The sequence below is a fragment of the Microtus pennsylvanicus genome, chromosome 6 (assembly GCF_037038515.1).
Source record: "Microtus pennsylvanicus isolate mMicPen1 chromosome 6, mMicPen1.hap1, whole genome shotgun sequence".
Classification (NCBI taxonomy): Eukaryota; Metazoa; Chordata; class Mammalia; order Rodentia; family Cricetidae; genus Microtus; species Microtus pennsylvanicus.
Genome location: NC_134584.1, coordinates 72,600,617 through 72,621,302, shown reverse-complemented (window position 1 = coordinate 72,621,302; position 20,686 = coordinate 72,600,617). Strand labels below are relative to the sequence as shown.

At 41.1% G+C, this 20,686-nt stretch overlaps 1 protein-coding gene across 1 annotated transcript in view; it reads left to right on the top strand.

Moving 5' to 3' along the window:
* Ell2 (elongation factor for RNA polymerase II 2) overlaps positions 1-18,664 on the top strand; it is a 68,998-nt gene extending 50,334 nt beyond the window's left edge. Inside the window, exons 5-12 of the mRNA XM_075976442.1 lie at positions 2,855-3,114; positions 8,075-8,199; positions 8,297-8,381; positions 9,897-10,464; positions 12,483-12,549; positions 15,810-15,981; positions 16,957-17,001; positions 17,082-18,664. Coding sequence (XP_075832557.1) covers positions 2,855-3,114; positions 8,075-8,199; positions 8,297-8,381; positions 9,897-10,464; positions 12,483-12,549; positions 15,810-15,981; positions 16,957-17,001; positions 17,082-17,198 — 1,439 coding nt within the window. The 3' untranslated portion in view covers positions 17,199-18,664. The remainder of the gene's footprint in view (positions 1-2,854; positions 3,115-8,074; positions 8,200-8,296; positions 8,382-9,896; positions 10,465-12,482; positions 12,550-15,809; positions 15,982-16,956; positions 17,002-17,081) is intronic.
* Positions 18,665-20,686: the final 2,022 nt, after the last annotated feature.

Here is a 20,686-nt window from a genome sequence, read left to right as displayed (position 1 = left end):
ATAAATAATTTTACCATCTGGTATTAAATGGAGGAACTGGAGACGGACTCGTAAGTGTAACAGTTACTCAGGTATAGTCCTAGATTAGCCGACTCTGTTGGTACCACTGTGCTGTATAGAAAAGAGCCTGGGGAATTGATTAGCAGTTGGGTCTGGAAAGAGAATTAGGTTTTCCCACAGGTTTTATTAAAAAGGGCCTTTCTGAGGCAAATATTTAAAAAAAAAAAATACAGCTGCCCTGCCTTCTTTGAAAATCTTTCCTCTTTACTTTCTTTTTCTTTAGCATTACAATTCTGTTAGTATTTATATCATGAAGTTTTCTTCATCTGTAGCCTCTCTTTCCTGAGTCTTGGAGCTCCTTCCTGATTGAGAGATTGGAGATTTGGATTGAGGTTTGGAGAGACAGAGGCAAGTGATGTTTAAATGTAATTCGGCACCAATACTGTTGTGTTGTTCTTTCAATCATTTGAAAGGAATGGTCACCCAGCAGCCAGACTGAAAGAACGGTGACGTTGGTGTACTGGGAAGAGGCAGCAGCCAGCACTAGGTGACGTTGGTGTACTGGGAAGAGGCAGCAGCCAGCACTAGGTGACGTTGGTGTACTGGGAAGAGGCAGCAGCCAGCACTAGGCCCCACTTGTGCTCTCACTCACTCATCAGAATCCATTCTTGTAACCACCTTCATGCTGGTTTCCCTCTTTGGGCCTGTTAGCCTCCTTTGTTTTTCCTGTGCTTCCTTCTGGGAGGGTGAGAGGAAACCCAGCAACCCCTGGGAGCCATTTTGAGAACAAGGAGCTGAGGTAAATGAGGTAGAAACGGCGTGACAAGGGCCGAGTGACTTCTACATGACAGCGTGGTTGGGAAAGAAGTTAAGGAGTGCTTTCTGCAGAAATTGGCAGGCAGGGCAGAAGTGTGGAATTTAGAGTATTTCCTAAATTTTCACGACATTGACCCTATTTTTCCCCAGAAATTTCTATTGAATAATCAAAGAATGTGATGTTAACACTGCCACAGCTGAGAAATGATAGACTAAAGGGTTTGCGTTAGAGATTTGTATGTGTCTTCGAACTGGCAGTCTGCAATGTGGGAAAGTACAGCCTCTGGCCTCTGTGCTTGCTGGCTTGCTGGCGTTTGCAGTCTTAACACTGACTCATTCTGCTGGTGGAAAGCAGCCACGGCCTTGCCCTCACAGAGCTTACAGCCCCACTTGAAACAACAGGAAAGCATTAGGCATTCGTTCATAAAGCCTTTCCCACGAAGAGGGACACGTAAGGCGATTTGGGTGTGACCATGGACCTGCCCACCGTGCTAAGTAAGCACTTCGCTATTTTGAGCATCCCCCACTGAAAACCCCAGATTTCTCAACTGTGAAACGGAGATAAGGCTTACCTTGAAGAAATCACTGGCATGAAGCCCTTAGATACATAGCCTTTCTTTCACTACACCATAATCGGTACATGATAAATATTAGTCTTTTTCCATCTGACCCAACTTTTTCTAAAATATAAAATATATAAAAAACAGCTTTAAATCGTCTCTTAAAACTTTACATGATTAGTTTTCCTTATCATGAGGCAATGCCCATGTAGTGTTGTGTTCCTTCATTGTGCAGTAATTTCATCTGAGGCTTGCCATCACTTATGTTCAAATTGCAAAGAAGTTTTCCAACCATGAGGTAGGATGATATCTACGTTTTGTCTGGGCCCAGCCTGGACAGAAACACTAGTAAGCAGAGCTCCTGAAGCCGATTTATCTGTGCACCCAGCTCATGAGAGTGGCTTTTACTTGTCTGTCATTTCTACGTTTCGGTGTTGCTCCTGGTGAAGTCACCCTAGATGATGCGTCACCCCAGTTCTCCCTCTCCAATAGGGAGTGGCCTTGGCTATGGTGTGGGGTAAAGAAGCTAAGAGATTCTACTTCAGAACTGTAAAAAGAGATCCATACTGCTTTCTGTCCCACTTGAGGCTGAGTGAGGTGCTCTGTTTGGATAGATTTGAGTACAGAGTCCTCGGGTCACTTCTGACACACACACACATTCTCTAGAAGTTACCAACTGTTGGTCTTCTGTCCAAGCAGAAAATGTTACCGACACAGTGACATTGGCCCTGAGGGTATGGGGTGCCTTCTTGTGCTGTTTCCCATGCCTATCTGACCTGCTTGTGTGGTTTCTAAAGATAGATGGATTTGTGTTCTCTTCTGAGAATGTGGGTCGGTTGATTGGTCAGTTGGTCTGACTTTACTCCTCATGTGTGCTGTTGCCCACCAAAAAGACCATCTCCAGTAGTCACCTTGTAGATGTTCTGTGCTCTTTGTGGTGGCTGTGTTTATGGGTTTATAAAACTACATCCTTGGCTTTGTCAAATGTGTTTTCTTATGAAGTCTGGCATGTATGTCTCCATGTGCTTTTGAGGCAATGTCCTCTTGGTATATGAGTTCCTGGTTCTACTCACTTTTTTATAAGTGATGCATTACATGCAGATTTAAATACTGTGAAGTACACAGGAAAGCATTGAAGTTACTTTACTTTTGCCCGTCATCAAATAGCCAACAATCTAAAATTTTCTATTCTGTTGTTTGTATCACTGATTATTATCCACATATAGCTAAATGACAAAAGTACATCTATAATACATATTAATTTTAAGAAATAATTCTATTAAAAATTCCTGCTCCATATTATAGGAATTCTGTTAGAATACTTTCTGTTGTTATGTTTCTTTAAGGTAAAAATTGAAATAAAATGATCTTTCTTTCTTCTGGACATAAAAGTTACCTAAATTAGGTTGTGGAAGCTGACATGCTCCTTATATTCTAGCGCACAGATTTGTAACAGTGTCTTCCCCACTGGACTTCAGGGAAAAGAGTGCAAATTCGGAAAGCGCCTCAAGCCACCTCAGATGCAGTGCCTGAGAGGAAAAGGTCAACCCCCATGAACCCTGCAAATACAATTCGGAAGACTCATGGCAGCAGCGGTGTGTCTCAGAGGCCATACAGGGACAGGGTCATTCACTTACTGGCGCTGAAAGCCTACAAGAAACCTGAGCTGCTTGCCCGCCTGCAGAAAGATGGTGTCAATCAAAAGGACAAGAACTCCTTGGGAGCAATTCTGCAACAGGTAAGGACAATTAGGCTTCTGTGTGTGCCTTTTGAGGAGATCCACTTAAGAACACATGATGGCTATGGGTGTAGCTTAGTTGCAGAGTACTTCCTCAGTGTGCTTTAAACTCTGTGTCTGATCCCTAGTACCGCATAAACAGAACATGCCTGTAGCAGTACTCAGGACGTGGAGGCAGGAGAACCATCACAAGTTCAGGATAATCCTGAGCTACAGAGTGAATTCTGGCCTGGGTAGGCTCCTGTCTTCAAAACAACATATAAAATCTCTGCCTATTGCTAATATTGTCACTGTTTTTGAGATAGGGGAACTTCATGTATAAATATAACTCTTTAATATTATTAGGTTAGGGCATCATGGGCTGTTTTTTTGTTTTTGTTTTGCTTTGTTTTGTTTTGTTTTAAGATGGAGTACTGCTAAGTTTCTCAGGCTTGCTTTAAACTCAGTTTTGGTGATCGTCCTGTCTCCACCTCCTGACTGCTCATAGTATTGGTATGTACCACTATGTCCAGCTTAAGTCATCTTTTTTAAAGCATTTCATTAAAAGCTGGTTGAAATGTGAACATTATCCTCATTTGGTTAAAACCTTTTCCCAAAATTTCATTAAGAACTGGGGAAGTTTTTGTTTGTTTTCATCTTAAGACACCTAGACTATATATACTGCCTACATCTCATTGGTTTATAGAGGCAAAGTTGTATGATGTCCTCTGTTGGTCTTCCGTTGGTATAAGGCACAATAATACTTTTGCCTAGTAAATCGTTTAGAATGTGCGGTTACTCCCATATTCTTTGAGCCCTTATTACCTTGTATCTTTTGGCCATTGTGTGCAAGATCAGTCACTTGCCTTTATTAATGGAGATGAGTATTTCAGGAGTAGCTATGATCAGTTACTTTATATATACATACTACAGTGTGAAGTAGGCATTTGTTCCTCATTAAAGAACTATCAGATAATGGTTTCCTTTATTTTTCATACTTCAGGTGATGAATATAAATTGATATTCAGATCTATCTTAAACAATTCCATCTATTTTTTCTTAAAAAGTAATGACATTTTCAAAGTTGTTCTTAAATTTCATCATTTTTAAGATTCCATGTTTTATTTGATAATACGAAATACAATTTTAAGTCTGTTTCATTAAGTTTTAGCTTATGTTCAAAACATAGTGCTATAATGTTATAAGAGAGTAAAACCATCATCTGCAGGTTGGGATTAGCTAATCCCTTGGTCATTTGGAGGGATCTTTATTTAATCTATATGTCGCATAGTCCTTATTAAAGCTAAAGAGAAAGGATAAAAGGGAGAATGAATGAGAATGAGAGTGTGTATTAGTTCAGTCTTCTGTTGAGGGAAGAGTCAGGTTGCATATCACAAAATACATGGTAAATTCATTGGTAAATGCATCTACAGAAAATATTGATTACCTTCTAAGGTAGAAGAGAAATAAGGCAAAATGATGGAGAGTAACCTCATAGAAGCTACCACTGTACATGGCAGTAACTCTGTGATGCTGGGAGTATAGATAGCCATATCTTAAAATGGATATATTTGACCCTGAACACTTGGATACGAGAGTTAGTGGTCAGCTTGTTTTGAAAAATCATTGAGTACAGTTTCATCCTGGCTGTATATTTGAATATCCCAAAAATCTTTTTAATCTGCCTGTGGCAGATTCCTCCCCACACAAACCAGTGAAGTGCCTGAAAGAGAAATGTGAGCACAGTGTGGATAACCCTCGAGTAATCTGGATGCTCAGAGTGAGCTAAAACCACTAGCCCAGTGAGAACAGACAGAGGCCCGGAGCACCCACCACTTGGGATGCTCGTACTATGTGCCTCATATCATTTCATCTTCAGAAGAAAGAAAACGGACACACAGTAAGAACATTGATTGAAACCAGTTCTTACGTGTCCATTCCTTATCCTAAACAGCTACCATGACTTCTGCTTCATGAAACTAACCAAAACTGGCATGGAAAGGAATAGGTAACAGAATAAGCAAATTATCAAAAAAAAATGGTTATTTTGTCACCAACATGCTAGCTAATGATCAGTTCTGTTTTACCCATGCCAGTGGGTATTTTTGCTGATTTGTTATCTACATTGTAGTTTTCTTTGAGTACCCTGTGAATGTTGTGAATTAAAATATTAAAATACTTATTAATGTGCTAGATGTTATTTAAAACTGTTTGCCACTAAGTTGATACACAAACGTATAGCTTCCTTTTCCTTAGAATGACTTTTCCTGGAAAGCCTTTTTTAAAAAATTCAAAACAACTCAATTAACCCGAATCTTAACCTTTGGGTTTTTGTGTCAAGCTCACATTCATTGCTCATTCATATGTCCATTGAGTGCAGCTGGTTCTCTGTATCAGTGGGGTCTATATTTATGACTTCAACTAATTGAAGACTGCAGTTTTTTTAATTGCATCTATACTGAACATATGTAGACTTTATTCCTCAAACAATAGTATGTAACAACCTTGTATATAAATTTATATTTTATTGGCTGTTGTAAGTAACTTAGAGGTTGTTTATAGTATATGGAAGATACTTTAAATCTATATAATTTTACGTGAAGGATATGGGGCCATCCCCTTTGAACACAGGGCGCCTGGATTATAGCAGATAACATGTTCCCCCACCATGTGGTAATCCCTGGCCTTCTGAAGTATATCTACAAGGGGCTAGGCAAGAAATCTACTACTAAAGGTGAGTTTAGGGAAACTCTTTCTTGGATGGTTATCTCTTAGCTGAAATGAAAAGCAAAAGACAAGGCCGGGCGGTGGTGGCGCACGCCTTTAATCCCAGCACTCGGGAGGCAGAGGCAGGCGGATCTCTGTGAGTTCGAGACCAGCCTGGTCTACAAGAGCTAGTTCCAGGACAGGCTCCAAAACCACAGAGAAACCCTGTCTCGAAAAACCAAAAAAAAAAAAAAGAAAAGCAAAAGACAAGAAGAGTCATCATTTCTGGAAGCCTGGCAGAAAGGGAAGAGACTAAATCCCAGAAGGCATTGCAGACCAAGGCTAAGGAGATTGTGCTGAGAGAGATAGGAAGTAGCAGTGGAGTTTAAGCAAGAATATGCTGTAATCTGATCTTTCAAAAAGAACGCTCACCTTCGTGTCAAGAATGGCACAAGGGTTGAAAACGGAAGAGAACAAATACTTAAATAAGTCTACTGCAGAAATCAAGGTGTGATATGTTGACAGCTTGGTCTGGTGGAGCTGGTTTCGTAGATTAGAGCTACATTTTGAGAAGACCTTCCTAACAGAGATGAAGAGAAGAAAAGGGCCTGAGCTTCTGGGTAAGTTCTGACCAGAGCAGTTTGTTAGTGGATGTTGAGCTACTGATTGGAGAAGTGCAGAAAGGAGACAGGTGTGAGGGTGTGGTAGCCAGGAGCTCCACTGAGATTCTCCTTGGAAATGTTGATTAGACAGATCCAATAGATGTGTTCATAAGTGCACATAAGTATTCAGAGGACATTTGGGGCTACATACATTTAGGGATTATCATATAGATTGGGCATTGTAAATTTTAATGAGTGAACTCAGGAAGGAGAAAAAAAGAAGAAAACAGGGCAAGAGGAAGTTACTGAGTGCATCCCCATATAAAGGCATGAGCATAGGAGCCGTAGAAAAGGCCCTCAGGGGAGGGAAGTGACCAGAGGTTGTCCTCACAGACCTCAAGAGGTGACTGTGCAGGGGAAGTGGTGTCAGTTTGTATGTTGTCAGAGAAAAGGAAAGCCATTGTCTGTACATTCCACTTCAAAGAAAGTCCTACTGCATCTTGTATGCATTTATTTACAAAGTTGAAAGGCTGCCTTATGACAACATTAATACTACATTAGTTCTCATATGAGACAGACTGTTAAATCTGACAAACTTTTTAAAAGACACAACAAGAACTCAAATTACTGAAAAGACCATCCCCAAACTTATGGAAGGAATACTTTTTCCCTAGCCTTAAGTATTTTTGGTGTGTAGGAGGGAAACTTGTTGAGAGGGAGGAGAAAAAAGAATGCAGGATTAAAAGGACTAGAATTCATAAAGTATGAAGCTGTCAATAAAAATTTTTAGTGCTTTTGGTTTGGCCATAGATTTGTGAAGTGACTACATTATTGACCTGAACATTTCTAGAGACTGTAGTTAGGGGTTGGAAGAGATCTCTCTTGGGAATAAGCTCTCTAACAAAGGTCTGAGGGGCCTTTAGTTTGTGATTCTGCTTATTGGTCTGAGGTGATTTCAAGGATCTTGAATAATCAGTTCTTCAGGAAAGCTGGCAGATAAAAGAAATAAAATTAGTTATCACAAAAGAAATAAAAAGCAAGATTATCACAAATTGGTAGTTACTTGTAGAGACACTTTGTGCTGCTGGTTGAGAAGTGATTACTTGCCATCTAGGATCCTGATTTCTGCTGAAATAGAAGTGACCAAGGAATTTTATAGTGATTCTGCGGCACTGGAAGCTGGTCAGTGAGTAGAAGTGCTTCTCTGCAAGCCTGGCTGTTAGAGTTAGTCCTCGGAGCACACCGAAGGTGTAAGAGAAAACTGACTCCACAGAGTTGTCCTCATATGAGTGCCATGGCATGTGTTAGCGCACAAAATTATATGTATACAAACATCAAACGTTCAAGAAAACATACAAGAAAGAACATGAGGATGGTTGTCTTCTGAGGCTATTTTCCCTGCAAATTTCATTTTTCTTAACAGCTGAATAAAACTCTGTGTGTGTGCGCGCGCATGTTATGTCTTTAAAAAAGTTTTCATTATCCCTTCCTCAGTAGGTGAACAGCTAGACTGGCTTCATTTCCTTTCTGGTAGGCATACAGTAGCAGTGAACGTTAGGCACAAGTGTCTGTGGTAGGATGTGGGGTCCTTTGGGTATCTTCCCTGGAAAATCAGAAAAATGATTTATATAGCCAACAAAAATAGCTGACACGCCATTTGCACTGTGTTCCAGGTGGCCAATCTGAATCCTAAGGACCTCTCCTATACCTTAAAAGATTATGTGTTTAAGGACCTGCAGCGAGACTGGCCGGGTTACAGTGAATCAGACAGACGCACACTGGAATCGGTTCTCTCCAGGTCAGACCCTCCTCCCTTTGTCTTTACAAATGGAACAGATAAGTAATATTCTGGTCAAAGTCCTCTTTATTACCTGGAAAATGCATTTCCCTTACAGGAAACTAAATCCGTCTCAGAATGCTGGCACTAGCCGGTCAGAGTCTCCCATGAGCTCCAACAAAGATGCTGCCTCATCTCCTCAGGTATGTCAGGAAGTTACAAAACCCTCGGCCTGCCCTGCAGCTCAGTGCAGTCAGCCAGCCAGTCTCTAATTTGTAAGTGACGGAAACCGCACAGATGATCTGGCCAAAGCCCAGAGCTAAGTCCTGGCCAAACTTGCCGTTTTGACCTCATTTAGAATGCTGTACACGGTGCTGCCTTGCTCGTCAAAGGGCTTAATGCGTAGACCTTGCTTGCCACTTTTAAAATTCAAATTTATTGTAAAATTATCTGCTTTTCAGTTTGGTCTCTAACTAGAAGACACATACACATCCAGTTCTCAGGTTATATGGAAAATTGAAGATATTTGATTTTGTCTGAAATGTGTCTGGAGGAACATTCTTGTAGAAAATATATTTTGGACAAATTAAAAAGTGGTAGCAGTTTTTAAATGCATTTCTTTAAAGTTTTTTCAATTTGACAGTAATCAGAAGACTCATAATCAGACCGTATTCTAGTTTAGAAGCTTCTCACTGGGGTGTCTCAGGGAGATCCCCTACTCTGAGTGCCCTACCCCACCCCCATACCTAGGGGGAAGCAGACAGATGTCTGGGGAGCACAGCAAGAGGCTAGCTGTGTCTCAGAGTGTTGGATATCACTGTGAGGGTCCTGCACAGCCGACGACAAATGATTTGGTCCAGTTTCACGTGTTGGGAGTCTGTGGAGACATCACTTTTAATGACAATTACTGTGAAGCTATTTCATCTCTGATCGAATTACATACTCCATACTAAAGTGAAACAGAAATGAATTAACAGATTGATTATTCTTTTTAAGTTCAAGTACAAAATATAGCTGGCTTGTAATTTTATACTTTTCAATTGTTCATTTTCCTTTGTAACTTACATAGTGTTACTGCGAGTACTGGGATGAGCAAATAAAGCAAGATTTATAAGTATATCTACCTCATTTTAATGAGCCAGTCTTCATAGACTGAGTTTACAACATTATGAACACATATGTACAGTGAAAAATTAAGATGACATTTCAAAAATGATAGCTGTATTTAGAGAAATGAGTGTAAAGATGAGCTAGTTCACAGTGTGATGTTAAGACATAAGTGGCAGTCAACATATTTACAACTGGAGCGCTTTAGCCAATCAGAGTGTGTCCATTGCCCTTTGCCAGCCTTACTAGTGCTCACAGAGTCAGATGGTGCAAACTGCTCTCTCTGCACTTACTGGAACTAGGACAGCTGCGCTAGCATGGAGGATGTGAGTGTCTAATGCACGTAAATCAGAATGGTCTCTGGGACTGAGAGGAGCCTGCAAGATATAAAAGTACTATTTGGGCACTGTTCCCCTATTCTTCTTTTGACAGAGGAACTAAAACTGGATTTTATGTTTGCTTGGGGTTCTGAGAGAGAGAGAGAGAGAGAGAGAGAGAGAGAGGAGAGAGAGAGTGAGTGCACGCGCACGTGTTTTCTGGGAGGTTCTTTTTTGAGTAAACTTATAGTATGATGAGTAAGGCTACTCATCCTTCTCCTCCCCCACCTCCAGAAACGGCCATTGGATTCCGATTTCATTGATCCTTTAATGAACAAAAAAGCTCGAATATCTCACCTGACAAACAGAGTCCCACCAACATTAAATGGCCATTTGAATCCCACCAGTGAAAAATCTTCTGCAGGCCTCCTACCGCCCCCTGCAGCTGCAGCCATTCCCACGCCCTCACCACTGCCTTCAACCCACCTGCCTGTCTCAAATCCTCCTCAGACTGTAAATTCCAACTCCAATTCCCCTAGCACTCCAGAAGGCCGGGGGACTCAAGACCTACCTGTGGACAGTTTTAGTCAAAACGGTAGCATTTTTGAGGACCAGCAAGACAAATATACCTCTAGGACTTGTCTGGAAACCTTGCCCCCTGGCTCAGTTCTGCTAAAGTGTCCAAAGCCTATGGAAGAAAACCAACCAGTGTCTCACAAGAAGTCCAAAAAGAAGTCTAAAAAACACAAGGAAAAGGACCAAATAAAAAAGCATGACGTTGAGACAATGGAGGAAAAGGAGGAAGACCTTCAGAGAGAAGAACCTGCCAAGCTGAGGAGCTCCAGTCCGAACCCCAGTGAAGGTATTTTACATTTGTTTAAAGAGTAAAAATGAACTGGGGGAGCATGAGCTGTAGGTGATGCTCTGTAGAATAATCCTTTTTAAGCAATTGACCTTCTATTGAATTAATCTTAATACTGTGCTTTTGTAGCATCTGGTTTTCTTCCACCTTGTAGCTGTCACTTCAGTCTTTTTAGCAAGTATTAAACATGAATTCTTTATGTGGATTTATAATGGCATTTTAAAGTGACTGCCATTCTCCAAAGATCCCCCTTTGGTGCGTTGTCCTTCTCTGTCATATTGTACAACCTCAGTGTAGCAGGTACATCCCATTCTTGAACTGATTGAAACAGATACACAATAGGCAACAGCGATGCCCCTTTCCTTTCCTTTTTTTTTTTTTTTTTTTTTTGAGAAGCCAGAGGTGCTCCTGCTGTAGTTAATATTAGCATGGAAAGACTGTCAAATTCTTTGTAAAGCAGCCAAGCCCACATCGTCATCATTTGCTTCACAAGGTTCCTAGCTGATAGAGACCAGGGTGTTTTGTTAGGAAACTGACATTTCTAGTTACTCCCTCTCTTTCTCGTAACACCGAAGGCTTGAAATCCTGGGGTTTAACTGACCATTTCTACCAAATGGAAGTTTTCATTATTTTCTCTTAGCGAAGTTTGCAGAGGAGGGCTTAAGAGTAAGACGCAGTTGACCTGCGTTGGGTGTGTCATGGCAAAGCCCATCTCTTGAAGTGTGTAGAACAGCATAATAGTGGATAATGGCCCAAGTGTGAGTTATTTCCCCCCACTTAGACTACTTCTTGTACTTGAGTTTGTCAAGTCAGGATAGGACCATGAAGTAAAATTTCATGTTTGGATTTAATAAACGAGATTCCTAGGTACTCTCTCTTCCACACTCCCACCCTTAGGGGTGGTTCTGAGTCACCCTAGTACCAAGAGGACTGGATTCCAGTATGCTGAGACTACCACAGAAACTGTGTTTTCGGGGCTAGAGACTTGGGAAAACAGGCCTAATGTCTTTACGTCCTTCATTTGTGGTATGTAGAAAAACTTCAGAACCAAGTGTGATCATCCCAAGTGGATCCAGACCTATCATCCTCTGTATCCGCCATCTATGGCAAGGAAGAAGGACTCTCTCCCTGATGCTCTTCCTTGAAGACTCAGGCTCTTGTGTGGCCATGCCTGAGTCAAAGTTATATAAGTGAACAATGAGCCCACTGAGTCTATGTTTCAAACGATTTAAAAATTCAGATATTCACATGTGTTTTATAGTGAGTATATGCTTTGCCAGCAAATTAAAGTTTCAGTTATTAAGTGTGCTTTTTAAAAAAAATACCTTAATGAAATGTTTAAACAATGCCCCTGGAAGCTGTATGTTAAACAATGGAGTCCTAGGAATTTGACCTTTTAACAGCATGGTCAGGAATAACTACAACATTTTTTGTTGTTTTCCCTGACCTCTATCTAGTACTGTAAGAACCAAAGGTGAGAGGAGTGTTCATCCACATTCATTAACACCTTGTTATGAACTGATGGAAAAACTTCCTATGCAGCCCCACTGCCTGGCTCCAAAAGGGTGGCAGTAAAAATACAGTGATCCAAACAGGCGGCTACTGTAGACTTTATTATTTCTCCTGCCTTGTTTGGATCTCGTGAAAAGTAGATGCTGGTGTAAAATGTTACCTTCCATTGTCTGGCTGCATCTGCCACCACAGTCTTGGAATTGCTAGGCAGATGCCACACTGCTGATGAAAGCATAGAAGCTCGACCCTGGGTTAAGATGGAATTCCTTTACTGTGCAGACTCTGCAGTAGCCAGGGTGCTGTAAACGCCTGGCGTCAGCTCTCCTGGCACTGGTCACAGGCTCCATTGTTTGTGTTCGATTGTATCCCTTGCTTGCTGTTGCTTACTGAGGTGGAAGGAAAGAATTTGAGGAAAAGTTGTCCAGATGTTTCTAATCTATTTTAAAGTTAGAGGCATTTGATAACCATACTGGTTGATGAACACTGATTTTTTTCCCCCTTCATAGGAGTTAAAGAAGGTTGCACTGCCTCCATGGAGCCTTCTTCAACAATTGAACTCCCAGATTATTTGATGTAAGTTTTCTGTCTGCCAATGGAGTAAGCTGTTTAATTTTAGAAAGTTTGCAAATTCTTTTCCCATAATTTGCAAATCAAAAAAGTAAGAAATTCCAGAAATAGAATCTTCTGCAATTGAAGCGCCGCCCTTAAGCCTGCTGTCCACAGTCCACCACTGTCTTAAGGGGCAGCTTGTGCCTTCCCTGCTCAGAGCAGAGTTGGTTTTTAAGAATAGAAAGGCTTGTCTTTGTTCCAGGGCCAGACTGAGCATCACAGCCTGCAAAGCTGATAGTCCATCAGTGCATAACCCCTAGAGGGGCCCACAGTGCTGCAGAGTGCCTGAACCTCCATGCTGAACAGTACAGAGCAGGCATAATTTCATTTCTATGTAAATAAAGGTCTTTTCTCAATTTTAGGAGAGAAGAATAGTAAAGTTATTTCATTTTAGTACTAGGTATGTTTTTCTTGTGACAACAAGTTGCTAAATGCTGAGCTAGGAATGTTGCTTGTAACTGCTTATCACAGAAATTATAACTTGGACTTATAATTCTAGCTTTTTCATACAATCAAAGGCTTCTGTAAGAAGAAAATTATTAAATTGCAAGTGCCTGGAAAGGTGGGGCATGGAAAATCAAAAGCTCTGATATCAGATAGCTTTCAAAATGAAACAAATTTGCAAAATAGGTACAACATGGAACATGAAGATATAATCTAAGCTTTTCTGTTAACGCCATCTCATAAGGGCAAAGTTAGGCGATACTTTTACCTTGCTTCTTGCACAGAAGAGAATATTTTAGATTTTCAAAGCTGTCACTTCAGCCTAACACCAGTGTGAAAGCTGCACTTGCTGGAGGATGGGAAAGCATGGTGCTAATCATCACCCTCAGCTCACAGGAACCTGAACAGCCTTCCTAAGTCCTCTGCCGTCTGCGGTAGAGTAAGCATCCTCCAGGAAGCCAGTCTTCCATGACAGTCCCACAGACCCACTGCTGACGGCTTTCACCCTTTCACCCCCCTGTTTCTCCTTAGATTTCTGAAAGCTGAGCCCTGGAGTCACACAGCATTCTTCTCTGATAGATTTTAAATCCTTTTATTAATAGCGTATCCTAAAACTTCTACCATGAACTCAAAGCTTTTGCTGTGTTTGCCAGCATAACTGTATTTATGAAATGTTTAGGTTAGTCTTAATGTATTAATGTAGTCTTTCAGCAGAAAGTGTTGCTCCTCTGCTTCCGCAAATCCCTTCTCTTGTCATGTGCTTTATTTGCTTAAATAAAAGCAATGTATTTTACCCAAACTAAAAATTTAACTTTTATACCATCCAGTACAGCTATTTTCTAAAAGTAACAAGAACACTTCTAAAACACAGAACTTAAGTTACCTCATAAGAAAACCAAAAGGAGACTCAGTAAAACCTATTATGATTGGTGTTTGAATAATTCACTTGTAACTACAGTATTACTAATTTATATCCTAAGAGTGCTCTTGTTGCTTATGTGGTTGTAAGTTATCCCATATTTATACATTTTTACTCTTTCACCACATTAAAAACCAACTGTAAAATCATAAGAATTTGTTAAAAAATATTGACTGCTAAAATGCCAGTATCAAAGAGCATGACAATTATTGGCCTAGTTGGTAGTTTTCCTTAACTAGGTTATTAAATAAAATAGTAAAGGTCAGATTTTCAGAAAGTGAAATAAATGATGACTTAAACCTGAGTTTCAAGATTGGCTTGGTCTTCGGCATGCTTGTTCCCAGGAACCTCACTCGCCCTCGGGGTTTCCTCTGGCGCTGTGAGATGCTCCAGTGTGGCTGGCAGCTCAGACCAGCAGGGCAGCTTAGGTCATCAACACTGCCACTGCCTCAGTTACACTTAGAAAGACCCAACCTCCACACTGTATTAACTCAGCAGAAATAAAAATATTAATGAGGACGCTCGGTTTGCACACTGCGTCACTTTTCCCACTTTCCCAGGAAAGGCATCTGTGACACAGCAACTTAAATAAAACTGGTAGGGTTATATAAAACCGTCTGGAAGAGGCCCCAGTTCTAAGATGTTGCCACCATAAGGCCCAAGTGTGTGCCTCAGCATGCATCCTGCAGCTCCCACCAGCTGCCTCATCTCAATTTTGACCCAAAATAATCAAAGAAATTGAGGCTTCCATGGCAGGAAAACAGAGGGCAGAACAGAAGGCTGACTGGGAACTAATGATACTGCCTGTTCTACTGTTAAAATGATCTTGTAACTGATGTACTGCCGAATCACCTGGCGTATTGTGAAGATGGCCTTCACTGATTAGATTCTAAGACCAGTCACAAATTTGTGGCATCGATTAAGACAGTAAATCAGACTAAGCAGCACGGCGCTGGCCTTCTTAGTGTTGGAAAGTGCTGGAAGAACCCTCTGTGTGTGGCAGCGCACACCTGTAATCTTAGCACTTAAAAAGTAGAGGTAGAATGATGGGGATTTCAAGGCCAGCCTCAGCTACAGGGTAAAATGGAGGCCAGCCTGGGTATCCCCAAAGGGAGGTCTATAGACATGACGCTGTGGTGAAGAGCATGTACTGCCCTTCAAGAAGACGAGGGCTCAGTTCCCAGCATTCACGTAAGTTAAGTGGTTTACATCCGTCTGAGTCCTGTTGAAGAGCCAATGCCCTATTCTAGATTCCATGGGATGGACATCAGGCACACATGTGGTACATTCATGCAGGCAACTACATGTACACATATTAAATCCTTCTTTATCTTTAAGTAGGAGGGAGGTATAAAACTGGAGAGCCTCACTCTGTCAAAAAAAAATTTTTTTAATCTGTCTAGTTAGAAACGTCAAGAAAGGAATGGAGAGAGCAAATCAGAAGCCCCTTGTTGAAAATGTCTGCTTTTCGTGGGTCTAAAAGGCACCTTCTATCACAAAGCAAGGGGTCCTGGTCCAGCTATGGCTTGAGTGCTCAGTGGCTATGTGGCATTCTGTTGTCATGGTACCCATTAAGCACCTCTGTCCTGAGATGACTGCGAGCAGATGGCTTGGTCTCCTCCACTGTGTGGAGTAAATTGTTGGGGACTGACCCTAGAAGAACACATTTCATGTTGTGTGCTTCCCTTTCAATTCCATTGCCACAGTTGTTCTCCATGGACGCTCTTGAGGCTCTCTGAATGACCTTGCAACAAACCAGAGACAGAGTGACATTCAGTTACTGGAGACACATGCAAGAAGATGACATCCCAGGTTTATTCTTTCTCTCCATTTATTCTGTTTCTCTCTCTTTTATTATTAGAAAATATATTGCTATTGTCTCCTATGAGCAGCGCCAGAATTACAAAGATGACTTCAATGCTGAGTATGATGAGTATAGAGCTCTGCATGCCAGGATGGAGACGGTAGCCAGAAGATTCATTAAACTGGATGCACAACGAAAACGCCTTTCTCCGGGTTCAAAAGAGTACCAGGTAGATAGGCTGGTTGTCTACTCTCACCTTCCCTGCCGGCCATCGCCTTAGCTTTAGAGCAAGCTGCCTAGCAGACCAGCCTCAGTCCTGCTTTAGGAAACAAATGTACTGAAATAGTTCTTAAATAAGGAAGCACAGTGGGGGGGGGGGAGTGTCCAATATATATATATGCTGTATTGTAAAACATACAACCACAGCTACATAGGATGAGACACCAGTGTGTTACATTCTAGTAACTTAAACCATTATTGTGTTTCCTGGTCTCATTAAATTTAGAAGAAATCTTAAAAGTTACTAAATAATTAAAATATAGTACTGTGTCTTTTTTTTTTTTTTTTTTTTTTTGCTTTTTCGAGACAGGGTTTCTCTGTGGTTTTGGAGCCTGTCCTGGAACTAGCTCTGTAGACCAGGCTGGTCTCGAACTCACAGAGATCCTCCTGCCTCTGCCTCCCGAGTGCTGGGATTAAAGGCGTGCGCCACCACTGCCCGGCATTTTTTTTTTCTGTGTCTTGTTTTTAAGGATAGTATCAAACTACCCATATTATTTTATACTTTGATTTTTTTCACTAGTGTAATGCTTCATAGGGAATTTTTAAATCAGCTCAGAAAGCACTTATGTGTTTGGTTTTTTGGTTTTTGGTTGCTTTTTTTTCCCCTGTCATCCCTGGTATCCTTTGTACTGCCTGGGAGGCATTCCCGTAGTGTGAAATGTCTTTTGCTGGACAGAGCTGCTAATCTTATATCTGTCTGTATCATACACTTAGGTAAGTAGACGTGCAGAACTTATAGAATTGCTGAGTCAATTTTGCATTTGCTATTTTGATAACTGCTGCCAAATTGCCTAACGTGAAAATGTCCCAAGCTACATCTCTTCATCAGTATTGCCCACACCTTGCCAGATGCCTGTTAGATACTGTGCTGCCCCACCCCCCATCCGAGGCCTTATGTTCTCATTTCTAATTTTTAATTTTGCAGAATGTTCATGAAGAAGTCTTACAAGAATATCAGAAGATCAAGCAGGTGGGTACCACTGTGCCATCTGGCCTGCGAAGCACTGTAAATTCTGTGACCTAATTCCTTATTGTTTCCTTTGTCTGCAGTCCAGTCCCAATTACCATGAAGAAAAATACAGATGCGAGTATCTTCATAACAAGCTGGCTCACATCAAAAGACTAATAGGTGAATTTGACCAACAGCAAGCAGAGTCATGGCACTAGAACTCTGCTTGAACCAGAAGATGTGAATAAACTTAAACTTATTTATTTAAAATTCCAGATGAGTTGCTCTAGATTCTAAAGGATGAGACTTGCTTGTGGAAGCTTCAGTGTTAGTGAACTTGAGTTCCTTTTTTTTCTCTTCACTCTACTTTGCTTCCCTGAATTGTGAAGCTGCTTTCTTTTTCTCGTTCTCCTCCCACCCCAAAACTTGTTTGTTAATAGAAGCAATGTTCTAAATATTGGGGATCCAGTGTCTATACTTCAAATCAATTTTTCCTTGAAAACTTGTGTTTGTCATTAGAGATGATTTTTTTTTTTTTTAGGTATCAGGGATGCAGTGTCCACACTTGAGTTGCTTATGTTTAAAACAAAACAGTAATGTGCAAGGTGAAATGCTTTTCACAAGCCTATTTTCTGACCTTTCCTAATGCAAACTCTTTGCCTTAAATGGTAGGATATTTAGACATTTGCACAAAATTTAAAAAAAAAATCAAAACATTGTTTTGGAGGGTTGAAAAATAGAAAGTTGTGTGAATGTGTGTGTAGTTTTCTATGCACGTACATGCATACATACATGCGGGCTGACTGGCTCAAGAGTGTTAAATCTGCCCTGCAAATTAAACCCCCCATTGCAATGGCTGCCTTAAGGTGTTTGCTCGTGTGTACCTTGTGTGGTTAATCAGTAGCTACACTGCTTCCCTGCGCTAACAGCCATGGGAAGTACACTGTGGCCTACCATGTGTGTTCAGCTTGTATGTCTGCAGAACTGATGTGGATGTGAGCTGCATGAAGGTAAAGAGCTGATACTCAGTAGGCCAGGCGCTCAGGTTAAACAACTGGTGAGTGTTACCGTAGGTTGTTGGTGTTTGTTTGTTTGTTTGTTTCTGTCAAATTGCTACTTCTATTGTGGAAGAAAAAAAGCATTTCCATTTCAACAGTTTGTCAGCTTTATTAATGTTGGGCAAAAAATTTATATGTTAAAAATGAAACAGATCTATAGTTTTGGGGCAAAATGATAAAATTAAATGTGTAGGTAACCTATTTATATACTGCTATAAAGTATTTTTGGAAAGAGATATGCAAAGAAGCTATTACCTACATCAGATGTATATTTAAAGATTTTTTTCATCCTGGATACCAGGAATATAAAAAATAGTAGAATATTTAACCATAACATACTGTGATTCATCAGACAGCACAAACTTTCATTTCATGGAGTTTATCTGTTAACGTTGATTTAAACTATCTCTTGTCTTATCATGTGGGAACGTAAGTTATGTGGTCAAAATATAAGGAGTTTGAACTAATGTTGATTCAGGTTGTGTTGTCTTGTATCGTCTTTTCAAAGTGCTGCCGGTTGAAAAGGGAAGCATTATGTTTACAAATCTGTTTTGAAATGTTTGCCAAAATTTTGGTAGTATCTTTAATAAAGATGTTTGTCTCCAGCATCCGAAAAAAAAAAGTAACTTTGTTGTGTATCACTGTAAACTAAAAATGTTAGTACTAAGGTCATGTGGCAGAATCTGTTGATGAACTTTCTCCTCTGGAGTTTTTCTGAAACATTAACTGGAAAGACCGGCCAATGTACTAGAAGTGCAGAGGCCTTGTAACCACTGAGACCACCTTTCAGTCTGCAACTCAGATGCCACTGCACAAATTCCGTTTCTGTGTAGCATGGTCCGTCTAGAGAATTCCTTTGAGATCCCTGGTGCTCTTTTACCTCAATATTGGTACAATCATTATTAAATGGAAATTTATCTCAGACTTTTGAGTTAAAAGGAAGAAGCTTAGCTGTGCTAAACTGGGGCCTCCCATTACCCAGTAGAGTCAGTCTCTCTTGGGGGACATACAGAGTCCAGTGGAATACTCTAGTGAAATGGTGGCCTTTTAATCAAAGATTGCTGCTGGGTTTTGCTATGAACAATGTTTCTCAAAAGTGGGCTTCTTAAATGGCTTGCATTACCCACACTAGAGTCTCTTGGTAGGGCCCAGGTATCTGCATTTTTACACAGTTCCTGCAGGGACATTTGCAACCTGATGTATGAGAATTACTTGGGTGAAGTCTGAGTCTTAAGTCCCTTAATATTGAGATCTGAAATTAGCAAATACCCAGTTTGGATTCGGCATAAAACTACCCAGCTGAATCTGTAGCTTCTAAACGTTTTCTGAAAAAGAGAATGCAGAAGAAAGGAAAGGCCTCGGTTGAGCACTGGCATTAAAAACCTGCAACTATTGTGTCAACAGCGATGCTGGTCAAGTCTGCAGGGATCCTCAAAAATAAACGAGGGTCAGCATCACCATCAGACATCTAGCTTTGTGTTTGTCTTAAACATTTACCTCTTGTCCTCAGCCCTAAAGTAAAACTATGGTGGACGTTTCATTACATAAAACTTAGGAAAATTCAGTGAAAAGTAGCCAAAGCCACCAAAATTAGAAAATATAGATGTTTGTGGAAACATTGCTTTCCAGACAAGAGTAAATCCATTTTAACTGGCTGCAAAGAGGAAAAGGCAGGAATAGGCTTGAAGAGTGGAGCTCAGAAGTCTGAGTTTGTGGGGCTAGGCCTATCTGTACTGCCCTTTTGTAGGGGCTAGGCCTATCTGTACTGCCCTTTTGTAGGGGCTAAGCCTATCTGTACTGCCCTTTTGTAGGGGCTAGGCCTATCTGTACTGCCCTTTTATAGGGGCTAGGCCTATCTGTACTGCCCTTTTGTAGGGGCTAGGCCTATCTGTACTGCCCTTTTGTAGGGGCTTGGCCTATCTGTACTGCCCTTTTGTAGGGGCTAGGCCTATCTGTACTGCCCTTTTGTAGGGGCTAGGCCTATCTGTACTGCCCTTCTGTAGGGGCTTGGCCTATCTGTACTGCCCTTTTGCTTCTGTTCTTCCGAGGCTGCACTGGGAGGACAGCAGTGGCCGCAGGGGCCCCTGACGTTTCATGAGTGCCTAATTCTCTACCATCTGAGACCGGTCTTGGTCAGCTTCTTCCTGCCTGATTCATCTGACCCACCAGGCTGGTTTTCCCTACTATGATTAATTAGACTATTAGTACAACATGGGAACGTGCAAATGGACAGTAAGTACTCCCTGTCTAGGTCTATGAAGTACAGGAAAGAGCTTCTTGAAGATGAGCCCACATGATTAGCTGGCGGGTTTGTATTAGCCAGCCTAGGACTTGTTGCTTGTCCTTCACTTTTGATGATTTCCTCAGTGGGTTTACAGCTAATGGTTGGGTTGCATGGTTGCCCTGCTCGGCCTCTCCACTCTCACTCCCATGTTAAACAAATATTGCACCGCTAGCTCTATGCTCCATTTCCTCGCTCTGCTGAGTCCTCATCCTGATGTTCCACTTGACTTTCCATATTGATAAGTCTTGCTTGATTCCGTGTCTGTCCTTCATGACGCTTGTCACAATTATGACTGGATACTAGTTTTATAAGAATTAGTTTAAAACAGAATGGAGACTGTCCTGATCATTCTAGTATCCGCAGC